General features: G+C 45.7%; 1 protein-coding gene across 1 annotated transcript in view; it reads left to right on the forward strand.

Annotated features, from left to right (window-relative positions):
* MEGF10 (multiple EGF like domains 10) overlaps positions 1-15731 on the forward strand; it is a 373462-nt gene that overhangs the window by 120014 nt on the left and 237717 nt on the right. The window contains exon 5 of the mRNA XM_069625609.1: positions 4547-4639. Coding sequence (XP_069481710.1) covers positions 4547-4639 — 93 coding nt within the window. The remainder of the gene's footprint in view (positions 1-4546; positions 4640-15731) is intronic.

The following is a 15731-nucleotide window of genomic DNA, read 5'->3' on the forward strand; positions in this document are numbered from 1 at the left end:
GCCCGAAATGTCCCTACCCACGATGCACTCAATGCGTTCGTCAAGAGTCCGTTTCACTCTGCTTTTCTCCTTGCCCACACCCCAGTTTCAAGAGCAAATTTGTCTATTCTTTATCCCCCAAAAATGCTGCAGCCCTTGTACTCTGGGCGTAGAAGTCCCTTGATACGATACTGCTCCCTCCTATTTCCATATATGGATAGGTGACTTCTTCGAGTTGCTCTGTATAGGGGACCCAGCACAGTGAAGTGCAGGAGGTCTTCTCATGTTCCACCATTGCACTTGATGCCCTCTTATGCCAGTCAGCGGGATCTTCCCCAAAGGAAGATTGTCAATCGTGTGACCGCAACAGGAAGTCGTTGTTGAACGTTTTTATTATTGGGGGATGGGGGTGTGTGCAGCATACAATACCCCCTGGGTTCCAGCTCACGGCAGATGCAAGAACTGCTCAAGGCCCTCCTTGCACTTTGTCTTACACCTCAGGTCCTCTTGTTTTTTACTAGCACCCACTTGAAGTTTGTTGAAAAACTGGAGGGCAGATCTTTCCTTGGGAGCTCCCTCTTTCATTAGGCTTCTCACTTCCTGGAAGATGACATTGTACAAATTCGTTTCAGGCTCAGTCCACTCGATGGTCCACTTTTGAGCCTGCTCTTACATGGGGCAAATGGGCCTGTTTCCAGGATAGGTGTGAAGCCCAAAACCACTCTGAAAGCTCCAGTGGGGAAGCCTTTTAGAAGGAGGGGTAACTTCTAAGAATGCCACTTGATGGTGTCAATTCATTGATAAATAGAGCCCAAGCCCCAGGTTTAAATCACATATGTACACATACTACAGAATTGGGCTTTCGACCAGGTCACCGTGTGGGGCGAAAATATTACAGAAGCCTGCTTTTAAAAAACGCTGATGCCATCAGATGTTTCCTTAAGACATATGCATCTTACTTTATCCCACTCTCACATGAGGAGACTTACCCTGAGCTGTGAATCAAGAAGCTCGTGCCCCCGCTTGTGCATGCGGATAATGTTTATGATTGGGGACTCGTTAGACCTTACAATATTAATCGCGCCTTGAAACACTTGTGTATAGGTGCGTTATAAATGCCATATCATATCATTAAAAGGCACATCTCCCAGCCCTCCACCCTATTGTTCGACATCCCATTTAGTGTACTCCAACGGCATGAATAATTTCAAATGAATTTTGGACGTGCCTATATCTGTCGCTGATTAAATTGCTTAGTAATGCTCCTTTACTTAATACAGGGGTGGCCCATGTACAAGAAGCGGGCCTTTCATCATAGTTTACAGGCTGTCAATCATTAGCAGCTCATTGGATACACATCGTTGTGTGTGGTCAGTAATGTTCTCCATTCTGCAGACAATGCAGGGGCATCTGGAGCACTCGCACCTCTGAGGGACCCCTGGGTAAAGATCCCGGCTATAACCATACCCGTAAAAACCATTCAAATAGAATAAGGCCACCCAGTGTCATAAGTGTAGCAACAATGATAAAGGGTTCTGACCTACGCAAACGGCGCAACATATATAGTTTACACAGGATTGTGCCAAATGTCTCAAGCTGCTGGTAGTTTGGGAATAGAGTGCCCTAGAACAGATGCAGTTTTTTTGGGTTGGCTGTTAGGTGGCGCTGAATTGTGTTCCAGGTGGCTTGTCAACCTCAGAAAACAATCCATATTGGAAACGCACTCTACTTAGTGGAGCAGAGGAAATATAATAATTGCTACGCCCAATGTTAGAGGAAAATCATGTACTCTTTCAAGCCCTTTCCGGGGCTGTTGCCAAGATATGCAATTCCATGCCAGTGGAATCGTCTACACCAAATCTGTATCCCAACTCTATTGAATATGCAAAGAAAAGGGGTCTGCAAACTTCGACTCCCCAGATGTTTGGCCTACAATTCCCATCAGCCCTGTCCAGCATAGTCAGTGGTAAAAAATTGCTGTCTAAAATAATAATGTATTTCTTATATAGTGCTACACATCTTTAGGCCTCACAGCACTCAAATAACAGAAGACATTATTATCCCACAGAGGGGTACTCATTTTATCGACCTCCAAAGGATGAAAGACTGAGTTGACCCTGTTGGGATTCGACCCTGCCCCATTAGGCTGCACACAGATATCAGGGGTGAGTGCTTAGCTCACTGTGCTATCTGACCGGCAAACATCTGAATAGCCACAGGTTGCAGTCCCTTGATGCCAACACAACCCATCCGCTCTTTATTCCTTTTAACACTTGACTCTTCATTGTGTATGAATCTGGTTCATTCTGATTTTGTTCATTCTAAATTTAAAACGCATTTTAAAAAATGCGTCTTGACACACAAACTCTCCTTTGCGCTGTGCCTGTGGCTTGCTCATTTTCTGTGAAATAAACAAAAATAAAACAACAACGAAACCGACACAACCTAAAGAATTCTGTTGGTGAATCATCGTTTTTATATCCCTGATATCAATAAGTTCAGTTTAGCGCTTTAAGTGTGTTTATTTCTTCCAGTTCTTTGGCTACCCAGGCAGGCGGGTCCGCGTGTTGCAAAGAACGTGACACAACTTTAAAATTACTAATGTTTTATTTTCAAACAACGGCCAAATGTGCTCTGTACGCGCAATCATCTGCGCTTTGCTATTATTCATAGCCAGGCTAGAAGTAAACATTCTTTGAGATAGATGTCGTAGTATACGAGGTGGGGCAAAGAAGACGCGGACACAATACTTCGCAGAACCTTGGTTCTTTACTATACTTCTCTCATACGTGTGGTATATTGTGTAGTGCCCAAGGGTGTTTTCAATGATGAGCGACTACTTTGCCCTTTAACCCCCACTTGAGTCCGGTACGTGGCGTGCGCCAACATGCCTGGAGCCATCTTGCTCCTCCCTCAGGGCCACCCCGTTTCCTTCTAACCCAATCTCAAACTGCTGGTTCACTTTATTACCGTTTGTTGATGAAGAAAGGATTAATCCCCACGTGGTGAACATGATAGCCGACATCTTGGAGCACCTGTGCTGCGGTCTGGTAACTCATTTTTTCTGTGTGTTTGGGATCTCGATGGCCAATGCAGATAGATCCTGAAAAAATGTGTACTCATTGGAAATCATTAATGCGCAGGTGGATATGGTCTTGTGTAGGACAGTGATTATGGGAACTGTGTGTGGATGTGGAGTTGGCTAAGGCTGCGTCCAGGACAGTGATTATGGGAAATTGCAGGTCGATAAGGCACTTATTTCATGAAAAGAGGCATTTCAAACAAGCGCATTGCGCCGAAACTTCACTAGAAAATGCGGTCAGATTTTCAGGCTATCCATAAAAAATAAGTATGTTAATGTTAATGTTAAAGGACATTTGTACGGCGCACTATCGCCACAGGAGTGGTCCCCTGGCGCTCTCATGACCATTTGCATATATTAACGTTCAGTTGGGAGATTTCTGGTTTTGGTTGGTCATTCTAAAAACAAGACAGGATTTTAATTTTCGCTGTGTGGATACAGGAGTGCAGCTGTTTACCAAGGTGTCAGTAATATTCTTACACCCTCTTTTAGCTACAAGTGTGCGCGCATGAGCACTCTCTCTCTCTCTTAGACACATGCCCGCGCACAGACACGCGCCTCTTTGCTGTGGCTCTAAACCTCCTTTGCAGTAGGTAGTCATCTTACTAATAGATGTGGCAGCTGGAGCACGAAACGCCCCTGCTAGGCGTCACAGAGCATTATTTCAAGGGAGTCAACGGAGGAGAAGCCGGCAGAGCTGTGAGTGTACAGTGCACATCTGGCTGCAGATACCAGCAGAAATGCCTGGGCGAATGGAAACTGCGAGGCTAAATCTACTGCCGGGTTGGCCCCATGCATATATACAGCCCACCAGGATGTTATGTACGGCTTTCCCTTTAGTGGGAGCTCTAAACTACACGGTCCAGCCCCATGTTATATGCAGCAATTATCCGAATTAAGGGTGCACTTAAAAATTGCATGCGGGTTACCGTAGAAAATAATGGCACGGAGAGACAAAAACATTTGGCTAGTTAACGTGAGAAAACAGATGTTCTGCCATGCTAGCGCTGCCAACAAAACAGCAAAGTGGTGACACATCTCGTGGCATGCACATTTCCCAGGCCTGAGATAAGCAGGGATGCGGTTGGAGGTGGGTACAGGACATGTATGCGCATTGACCCAGGCCTCCTGCAGGTGGCAGCAGGTAATGGCACACCAGGGGTTGTGGGCGTGCCAGAGATGGCTTATTATTGGCAGTCGAGCCAGATTGCTCCAAATCTCTCACCAGGAACCCCGAGGGGTGCATTCTGGAGCCTCGGAAGCAGATAGATAAATTGGTGGTTTTTCAGTGCCCTTTTAGTTAGGTTTCTCAATTTATCTGGGAAAATGTAGGTCATTCACGAACCGACACGGTTGCAGTTTCTAAGTGATATTTGAGAGGAGAGTATTTAACAGCTGTGCTGTAAATGTGATTTTTTTTTCTCTGCATGTTTCCTTCAATCCCCCCACGCCCCCTCTGATTTGATGGATTTCTTGTCTCCACAGCTCACTGTGCTGATAAATGCGTGCACGGCCGCTGCATTGCGCCCAACACCTGTCAATGCGAGCCGGGATGGGGCGGGCCCAACTGCTCCAGTGGTAAGTTATCACCTGCCTCTGTCCGTCTTCAGTCGCTTTGTATGACATTGTCCTGGTGATCTGCTGGTTATTACAGTTCCTCTGGCTGTTTCTTTGTCCCCTAATGTAAGCTATTTCTTGGTTGTTGGTGGTAGCCAAATGTGGGTTGTTTTGTTTGTTTCCCCGTGCCTGGTTTTGGGCCTATGTGCAGTGCTAGTTGTAGACAGCAGCTACGGGATACCGAACACTGAAGTCTGCCATTGTTCTGCAGACAGTGGTGACACAGTAGACAAAGGTTCATGGTGGCCTGATCCTTGGCCACCCTGCTGGGCCTGCATGCTAGCACAGGCAACCAATCATGATCGTGATACATATGTGGACGCCAGCGTGGGGATCAGGTCTGAGGTCAACAGCTCGAATCACACAGCCCAGTCAACACACACCATCTGGCAATTGCCCCTGGGTCACTGCCACCTTGGTCTAAAACGGTGGACCTTCAAATAATAGGCTCTCCACCAGAGCTGAACCCCTGACAATGGAGGAATTCCAATGCAGCACAGTGCTGTTGTGTTTACAAATATAATGCATGTGCAGTTTCTTTCCACATCCCTGCAAGAGTCAGAGTCTCGTGCGTAGTTCCTCAGCTTGACCTCTGCCACTCATCCTTTGTGAACTAATTTGTATGTGGTTATCATTGCAGCATTAAGTTCGTATAATAGGAACAGAATTCTTAGCCTATATAAAGAATGTTCAATTCAGACTTCAGATATTAAATGAGAACAGTGGCTTTTGTACTAGAAGGTATACTGTAGCCAATCACAAGTAAGTAGATCTTATTAAATAGGAACATGTGTTCAGTTAAAGCAGTCGGTCACAATGGACACAAACAACCTTTCTGATCATCAGAAGCAAGAAGGAAGGAACTGTGCCAACAAACCTAAACTGCCAGATTTACCCAAAGACAGAAGATGGCAGGGCTCAGAAAGTTATCGAACTACACAAGAGGTACAATTAAATGCGCCAAACTGGCAACAATGCTCCTACTGTGTATGCGTTCATTGACATGAACAGTATTGGCTTTTGGGTGCTCTGCGGAGCACAGTTATCTTGAAAGAACACAGTCGTCTTGAAATAAATATATCACAATTGATATCACATTGGCCGAGTACCATGCATCCCATGTTAGTGATTTGTCCCCACAGATCTTAATCTGGCCTCACGTTGAGTGCCTTTTCTCGCGCGATCCACGAGGTGCGCGTATTGCGCCGAAGCAGCTTTTCCTGGTCGCACCAACAGAAGTGGAAATTTCCTGCTGCCGATCATGCACAATGGACTCACTCAAAGAGGCTTTGTACCGCCTCGGACAGTGAGGCGTGATCCCCAGGGATTCTGCGATACTTCAGTGGCATGTCTGCATACCAGTGCCGTCAGCTTGGCCTGCTCAAACCTCTTCCATTGGTACATTGCACTTTTAGGGGGGGCTGTGGGGAATTAAAGAGGAAAATGTTATTTTGTTCACATGCTGCTGAATCAGTGTTCGGGACCAGGGGGTTGGGTAGCGGCCAGCTCTCCGTCAGACAGAAAGTCAATGAGACGAGGCTTTCATTTGATTGGGCTGCTTAAAATTCAATCTTTCATCAGCCGCTACTAGAGAAATGCAAACACTGCTGGGGGGAGGGGGAGGAACGGGGCTCAATGAATAGTTTTCAATTTGACCGTTGTGGTGCTTTGTGTTGTGGCACCCTGCAACCTCCACTGTATTCTCAGGTAGTTCCCCAGTTGCCCCGCGGAAAGAAATCTAGAAATATCTGATGGGACACTGAAGCACAAATTAAACTTTGGTTGTTGACAGGAGCACCCTTTAAGTGCCAAGGAAAGACTGCGATTGTACGCTGAACGGTTGCCCTGGCAACCAGCTTTCAGGCATTGTCTGGTTGGAGTTATTTCCACGGAAAAAAGTAAACAAAATGGCTTAATTGGTCGAAAACCCCCACTACGGTCACCATTCTACAGTAACTGCAACTTTGAAAGTGGGCATCATATGGCGCGTGTTTCCCTTAAAAAGCATTTACTGCCATTTTCAAAAGACTTAGAGGTCGCAGAGCGGTAAAGCAGAGCAAGTCAACCTCATAAAGCAAATGGAAAAGTCTCGGATCCCATTGGGAAGTATTGGCTCATGATGACTTTATTTAAGCATTTCCCGGGGTTGCAGACCAATCAACTCCACAGGAGGGCATGGACACCTTGTAACCATTGCTACCCGGCCCTCAGCACCTGCGCTTCTTATTTTCGAGCATTTGAGTACCTGCACTTCTCAAAGCCTGAAAGAAAGTACAGGTACTTCACTATGTTGCGAGGTGAAAATGAAAGCTTTGCATTTCACTTTATCGCAATTTAAAGGACTAAACCTCTGCAGCCTTTGCTCGGGAAAGCAGCACCCTCTCCCTCCTCCTCTCTCCACCACCCACAGTTCCCCTAATGTCTTCTTCAGGGCCCACCCTGCATAACAAAACGAGAGGCAAACATGCTCTCAGCATACTAGGCACTGAACACTGTTTTGCTAAGTGAGCTTCACCTGTTACCATTGGTGTCCTTTGATGGAGCAGAGATTGATTTACAAAGCCTGGGAAAGAACTTTTAAAAGTTGTTTCTTTGCTATTAGCAGTGCCTATTCTAACGTGTAAAGGTTAAAATAATTAGAGTTGTGATGGAACGTTAGGCAATGAAAGTGAGCAATACAACTCCCCTTCTAAAGCTTAGTTTACAGCTATGATATCTGCTAGTTTGATATGCAAAAAAGAATGCCTAATTTAATATAGATATTCAAACTTTCGTAACAGAATGCATAACAACAAGCTGTAAAGTTTGTGTGTTAGGATCTCAGATACAACGCTTTACCAAAGTGTGTGCTCCTTGGCACATAATTTAATCTCACTGGGCATTGCCTGCAAACTACAGGCTGTGTCTCAAAGGGACCTGTGCCCAAGGTGCCCTGCCGAAACAGCCGGCACCAAAAGCACTGCGCCTGCTTCATAGCTTGATGAGTACCTGCCCTTCTATTTTTCCATTTAAAGCACTGCTTATAACCGATAAAAACGAGTTGACAGCTCCCCTCCCTAATTCTGGTGATAGCGGCAGCAAAGTGTCACGTGTCTCCAGCGCAACCACACAGTCTTTTGCCAGTGTTTCGCTTAATCCCTTCATCTTTCTGCTGTGGAAGTCCCATGAACGTGTGGAGTTGTGAAGGACATACAGTGATGTTGGGAGCCAGAGGGCCTGGGGCCACAGTTCACAGGTTATAGTATTAAAATGGCAAACTCAAAAAAACTGTTCACCTAGCTATTTCAGTCAATAAACTATGTCTCATCAGATAGGAATACAAAAAAATCAATTTGAATTTAAGGTACACTAAAACATTTCTTTCAGAATGTCAGAGAAGAACAAAGAAGGGAGCGCAAAAGTCTTCGAGCCATAGTCCCAAAGGTGCCAGTCACGTTGGCCACCCTACTAGAGACACCTCTCTCAGCCCAGGTTGCATTCAGGTAACCATTCTGAGAACTGTCACCAAATGTCCTCACATTGCCACCTAACATTCCTTCTATGAAATGTGACTCTCTAACGATAGGAAACTAACACTACTTCAGAAAGCCACTCCTCAATGTTCGGTGATATATTGCTCTTCCAGATTCTAAACGCTGATTTCTTTCCTACCATCAAACACCTGGCTATTAGCTCTATCAGACCCCCACTTCAGTCTCCGGATATGTTCGCCCCGGGGTAATAGAATCTTTTGGGCTGAGATGTTCAGGTGCTCACCTAGAAGAAGGTTCACAATCATAGTCATAAACAACAAAAACCACTTTGCTATACCACAATCACAAAACGAATGCACCTTCGTGGCCTCATCATCAACACGTGCCTAGCACTGTCGTCCTTCATCGGGCCATATCCAAACTTCCTCCTTACTTGGGTCCAAACGTATTGAAAAGTATCTGCGGCTGGATGTAAATCTATTTCTGATACATGGAGGAGCCCAAATTAACTTGAAACAATTTTCCAATTGCTCCTTTATGTAAGGCGCTGAGGACAGCTTCCTGCTCTCTAAAAATAGGCAGGCATGATATCAGTCTCTCTGACTCACTGGCTGTACTGTCTTTATTGGTGCTGCTTTGTTGTAGGAGCCAAGGATAGTACCACAGCGGCAATCGCTCCTCCCTGCCTTGGTTATCGACGCGGGAGAGCCCTGAGTACCTCTGACACACAATGCAGGCTTGTTCAGCTTTCATCCAAAGGTCTTAGGTTTCTTATTTTCCAAGGCTCACAAAAGTAACGGTCTGAAAATGTCAAGGGCACTTCCCTCCTTGCAACCCTTTCTGGTCTCGGTGTCTTTCTCCTCATATTAAACTGCCATCTTGAAGCCGCTGTTTCCTCATGTTCTTTGCCTTGCTTTCGTGCTCCGCCTTTTATCCATGTAGGGAAGTGTGATGGAAGTCAGGTGTGTGTAATGATCAGTAATTGCCTGACCTTGCCTGACTGTTGTATTGGGACATGTCAGATATATGGCTCTGGTGTTAGTCTGTTTTCGCTCATGGTGAACTGTCCGCGAGAAAGTGTTTGTGTTGGGAAAGAGGGGGGAGGGGCGTTGGGCTCCTAAGTATCATACCTGGTAAAATGGGGGAAAAGGTGTTACATGGAAGGGGATACTGTGTCTCACCCTCCGGTGTCCCACTCCCACTCCCCGAAGACCCCTCATCCAAGTGATCCTCCCACACTGGTCCACCCCCAGGAACTGGATCCAAAAGCAATGGGCGTGGGGATTAGCGGGTGAGAAACCTTGAGGTTTCTCACAGTATCGATGGGGCATAATACTCTGTTTCGTTGCCCATGTGAGGAACAAAGCTGTATTCTTGAACTGCTGCTGGGGCGGAAAAATAGAACTGGGTTAATGCATTTGTCTTGGAAGTGAGACAATGCAGCGCAACACAGGTTAGAATCCTGATTGCGTGCTTAGAAACCACTCGCTGGTATTAAGTGTGTTATAAAAGAACAATTATAATACATTTTAAATTTTATTAGAAAACATCAGAGAAAACAAACACTACACTTGATCGAACAAATCAGCACTGCTTACACAGAGATTCTTAAATGGTTTTACATGGTCCAAACTTCTCAGAGCTCAACTGTGCAAAGTGCAAATTTGAGATGTATCTAACAAGTAAATATGGCTGTCTGCTTCTACTGTGATGAAAGTGGGATAGACAGATGTGCATCCTGCAACCTCCTCTGGAAATGTGAAAGATCTAAGGCTGAGGGCCGTGTGATAACTTGGAAAAAGCAGTGCCTATGTGGTTTAGCAGGACCAAGGGACGACCTGGCCCTCAGACAGCTGCCCCTACTTTGTGTAGGTATCTAAACGCTCTGGTTTGAAGGGTGACCACACTTTCCGCTTCCTTCTGCTACTCGCACCGCATAGAGGTATTGAACTGCTTTGTGGGCAATTTAATTGTGACCTTTTCCTAGAGCAGGTAGTGCTTCCCCTTTTGGGCTGGTGCATTGCTTCTGTGTCATGATTCCTTGATCAAGTCTCTTGTAGACATCAATAGCATTGACATTACCCTAGACTCCCCTCCAAGCATATTAGCAATCTTTTCAAAATCCAATGTTTTACCTATGACATCCGGTGCTACTGGACTCTTTAGTGTGCGGGTGCTTGTGAGTTGACTCCTTTGAGCTGGCCCATAACTGGCAGCAGCAGCACACAATTCCACAGTGGGGAAACCCTGTAAAAGAATTGGCGGTGTAGGCCATGCTGTACTCAGTTCATTCATTAGTCTTCCCAATGAGATGGTTAACTGGGGAAAATTGGATCATTCAATTTGCAGTTGTGGCTGAAGCACCCTGTCCACGGAAAACTGCAATAGGAAAACGCTGCTGGTCAGGCACCATATAGTGATGAATTTTGCATATTGATCTGAGCAGTGAATGACATGTAGGGGAATCACCTTGCAATGCTGCATCAAACTATTGATGACATAAGACAACACAAAATGCACTCCATAAAGCAACACAAGGAAGCACATACTGAGTACAATTCCCAGTGCACCTCAATTCTTGTAAACATTTGGCAAGAAAGGTCACAATTAACATTTGGCATGAAAGATCTCAGTTGACCCCTTTGCACCAACTACAACATTCTCCATTCTGTTTAACTTGACATTCCCTGGAATGCTTGCTTTTGTTTACCTCCTTTACGTTCTGCCCGCCCAATAGCATCAATGATTTCAATGTGCTTGACATGATTCCCTTCATACCCCTTGTCATGACAGTGCATCTCTTAGACTGTCACATTCCCTGCTTAGATGGCTGGCCGTTTCGTTATCCAAAAGCCTTGACTGCTCAGGTATCCTCCACCAAAGGGCTCCATTTAGATTAGTAGGATGCATTCTGGCCTCACCAACTCCAAGGCATTCATCCCCCACTTGCCTTCCTCTTTTGGAAACAGGAAGCACGTGCATGTAGTCTGGCCTGCAATAACAAAAAAATTGCCTCAGTGTTGCTTCTGCAGCAGTTACTTGGAAGGCAAACTTGAAACTGAATCAGCCATACTACACATTGTTCCCTCAGTGAGGCGGCCCACGACTCTGATGCATATCATGTGCCTCGTGCCTGGCAATGGCATCACTATCCTCACCTCTGTACAGTATGCACAGGCGGACACACATTGTCGGGGTGTCCCATTCATAGAAAGTGAACAGACAAAGCTTTGTTACAAGGCGTTGGATATTTGCCCTTACCAGCAAACAATCCGTGTTCGCGTGGAACCCGCATTTTGCATGTTGAAGAGAATACTTTTGCAGAAAATATGTTATGTGACTATGAAAACTCCTCTTATCCATCCTGTCCTTTCAAAATAAAAATGCACGATGCCTGGAATGCTGATGCTACATTGGTACTTGGAAGTAACCCCAGGGATTTGATTACCCCCACCTTAAGACCGGTCTCACTCCCCAAAGTGGTTTTGGGTAAAAGTCAGGGCTGGCTGAGGGGCGACAGGTGACATGGAGCCGATTACCTGCAATGAATGCGTTCCGGATGATTTGTTCGGCGAAAATTCACTGGAAATCGGTCACTTCTCAACAGGATACATCCGGTTTGCTCGCCGCAACAAATCAGCTGGAAATGCGCAAGTGGCGAAAGACGACACAGAAGGTAAGGATGGGTACTCGGGTTAGTTTTGTGTGTGTGTGTGTGTTGGTGTATGTGTGTAGTTTATGTATGTATGTGTGAGTGTGATGGGAGAAGGAGGGTGGGCAGGTGGGACAACGGGACAGAGAGTGCCCCTGCAGAACACAGGGTAAGTAGTTGGTTGGAGGAGATTATGGAGGTTGTGGGGGTGGCCCCCGCATAGGAGGATGAGGGGGAGGGGCCCACAAGGGAAACAATGTTTCTCCGCAGCGCTGTGATCGGTCTCGGTGAACCGGGACTCGATCAAATTGGCCTGCAGGGAAACATCGTAGAAACCAGTGACTGTGCTGTCTCGTTTTCTACAATTTTGTAAAAGCATTCAACAGGACCTCACTGAAATGCGCATTGTTTCTTATTTACTGTATGTGTTTCAGAGCTTGGTAGAGCATAAATGCATCATCTTGTAGTTTAGTCAAAACCATATTCAGGCTATTCGAGGCGGCTCGACCCAAAGTCAAAACCTTCTAGCAGATGCTCATCTCTCGCTGCTGTTGCATTAGTCCATCATGTGAATGTGTCAAAAGTTCTATTTTTCGGAAATCTTCTGAAATTGAGGTGTATGTGTCTTCCTTTGGGCTCAGTATAGGAGCATTCTAGAGTTTGAGGCTCTGGGCCCTGTGGCAGAGCATCCACGTTTTAGTCTGTTAAAGGTGGTGGGGAAATTGTGTGATTGTTGGGTGAACACCGTCCTTGGACTGTGCTGTGCGGTTCAATGGCGGAAGATCATTTTTCAGGCATATTAGAATCACACAGGAGGAGAGAGCCCACACACATGCAACTACAGCAAACTCTGACTGTGATTCGTGTGAACGAAGTTATTCTCATGAAGATTTATGGTGTGGACACAATGGAGAAATCAATGTCATTTGAGTGGGGAGGGGACATGTTGAGCTTGCCCCTCGCAACGCAGCACGCCAGATCATCCTTCACACCCTGTCAGGGTAGCACTGGGGGGAGGGGAGACATTTCCGTGAAGCTTCGGGAATATGAATTCATGTTTTGCTTTTGAAACAGCAATACAGATATTGAAACAATGTTGCTTACCTTCATTATGAAACATTGTATCAGTGGATTCAAATTAAATCAATGTTAATCCACTTATATTATGTTAAAGCTTTCGCACTGTAGGGGTCTTACAGCACAGGGTCTTGTCGGGATAGTGGAGTATAGCGCCACGGCCCAGGGTGAAGCAGGAAATAGTCTGTGGTGGAAAGAAGAAGGGAAAAGGGTGAAAGGATAAGAAAAGCGTCAGCAGGACAATAACGAACAGACACATGGAAAGGCACCAGAGGTGGAAGTGGAGCGGGTGAACTTGTTGTGGGAAGGGTGCATGCGTCATTAGTTGTAGTGAATCAAATAAATGTTGATGGGAACGAAAGGGACTGAGGCTGAACACTTTTCTGTGAGGGCAGTTTCTTCTACAGTGATTTTGTGGTACTAGAATCAGTCAGCACATGGTTGTGTGATGGACTAGAGAGGACAATCTCAGGGTCGCAAGCCACTTGACAGATATAGCACAGAGAAGAGTTTGCCACGCAAAGGTGAATGGGTGGAACACAAATTTGGAAGGGAGAGAGAAAGAAGGGGTAATACCTATCCTCCAAGAGCCACACCAGCTTGGCAACTCGATGAGATTGATTCATCTGCGCCAGGTGATGTGGAAAAGGGGGTGCCTTGCTTGGCTTGGCTGTCGGCTCTCTGGTTATTGTAACATGCACCCATCCGTAGTGAGAAACTATACCGTGAGCTCCCTAGCCAGGTTGCGTTCAGTGGCCTAGGAGAAGGCTGCCTTTCCTGTTTCATCACACAAAGGGACACAATCAGGGTGTCCACTGTTGCTTTAGGTGACATAGATATATGTGGCCCATTAATTGTCATTTTTTTACAGTGCCAAACTAATGACTATGATGTATTGGAACAGCTGTCAAAGGCATTAGATCACTGCTGCAGGGTTTTCAAAGCGTTGAATCTTGACAGGAAGTTGGCGTGTATCCCTCCTGCCCAGGGCCTCCAGGTCATAGGCCTCACAGGAAACTGAAGGGGTGAGGTGAAGCAGTGGTAGGTCGAAGGTACATATAGAATAAACGGGGCAGGGGGTTCAAACAGAGGTGGGTAAAGTTAGTGTTTGCGATATCTTGCGTGCATGTTGATACAGCCACGGTAGATTTTAGAACACGATTGCATAAAATTAGCAGGGTAAATTCCAAGGTGTCAGAAGGAAAAGGAAATATTTATGTGAGTGCAGTTTCAGAAAAATATGTATTAGTAATAATAGTGGAGTGTGGCTGTGGAGTGTGGCATGGGCTCCACTGACCCTTGACACATTTCAGCATGAATTGTCTGGGACTATGTTTAGACTTCCAGACCTATTGGCCAAGTCAGGATTAGACAGTAAAAGGTGAATGTGGGTAGCAACACATAGGGTATCACCAGCTTTATTATGTATCTGATTTTCTTGCCATGATCTATTCTTTTTCCCATCTAGATGGTGTCTGGGCCCTAACACAACAGGAGAATATATGTGGCGCGAGATACTAAACCCAGTTAACTTAACATACCACACAATTTGATTGCACAACCTCCAATCAATAACAGTGGGGAAAAATATCCCATCCACCATACTCCATTTTCGCTGCCATGATGTTACGGAGAGCCAATACTGTTGTGCCCCTTCCCCTCCAGTCGGCCATTATAGTTTTACCTGAGGGCCAAATCCAAAAATTGTATACACACACACTGCATATTTACCACCTGCAGATGCACTACTGCCTTCAATGGCTTGCCGCCATAGGTGTGTTTATTTCTTTACCACCCAGTGACTCATCCAGAAATCTGACAATTGTTTTCATGCACCTTCATCACCGTGGTCTTCATATGAGCACATTTGCAATACAAATTCTTCCCTTTTTTGTGTCGCCAACGCAGTTCTCAGCCGAGTGCCTTGTGCTGCATGGGGTTCACTTCTGCTCGGTTCTATTGCTCACCATGCTATTGCTGTGGAAAATCTCCTACATAAAGTAGTTCTCGATGTTAAATTTGTTTTGTCGAGTTTTCCAGGGGTCTCAGAATGGCACTTTTCACAAGCACAGTAGGAACGAAAAAGTAATTAAGTCGTTTGAATTCATCACAGCCTCTGTCATTGCACTGGGCAGCTCCAATTCAATTTCTTTATGGCAAGTCTGTGCCATTACATACTGGGGCCAGTAATAAGGAAATCAGTGTTAATCTGCAACAACGGGAGCCATCCAGCTCAAACTGTAGTGCCACGTCTCTCTTGCATGAGAAATCAAGCAACGCAGACATATTTAGGCTTAGTTGGGCCTTATTAGCTGGGTACTGTCAGGAAGAAGAGGCATTTTGTTTCCACTCGACTTGTCCTCTTTGGGATTTGGCCCTCATATCTTGGCGGCAGGACTGGCGATTAAGGTGGTGGGCGGTTGTCCGCGATGTGAAAAATACCTCCGTTTCCAGAGTTCTTATGACTCCACAAGTGTAAGCACTCGGTCATAGCGTGTGGCTTCTCAATTGTTTACTCGGTGCAGTGTTTTCTTGATGTCAGGTGGAGCTAACTCTTGTTTTTCTTTTCAGCTTTCTGGGGAGGTGGCCATGTCCCTACCTTCCATGCTTCTTTTTATACTGAATGTCGTTTAGGGTGTGCTTTACAGAAGTGGATGTGTGGTCTGTGAGGGCAAGCAACGTGACACAGTAACTTACCTACTGACAGGTGCACTATGGCGCCATCAGCCCAGCAAAAATGGAACCTGCCTCTGGGCCTGCCCACTCCCATTTAGAGAGACGCCAAATAGTCAGGTTTTTTTTTAGTTTGGGCACCTTTCAAAAGCACAGCATTTTCTCAAAAATGCAACGT

This window comes from Ambystoma mexicanum, chromosome 6p (genome assembly GCF_040938575.1).
Source record: "Ambystoma mexicanum isolate Mex_15411 chromosome 6p, UKY_AmexF1_1, whole genome shotgun sequence".
Lineage (NCBI taxonomy): Eukaryota > Metazoa > Chordata > Amphibia > Caudata > Ambystomatidae > Ambystoma > Ambystoma mexicanum.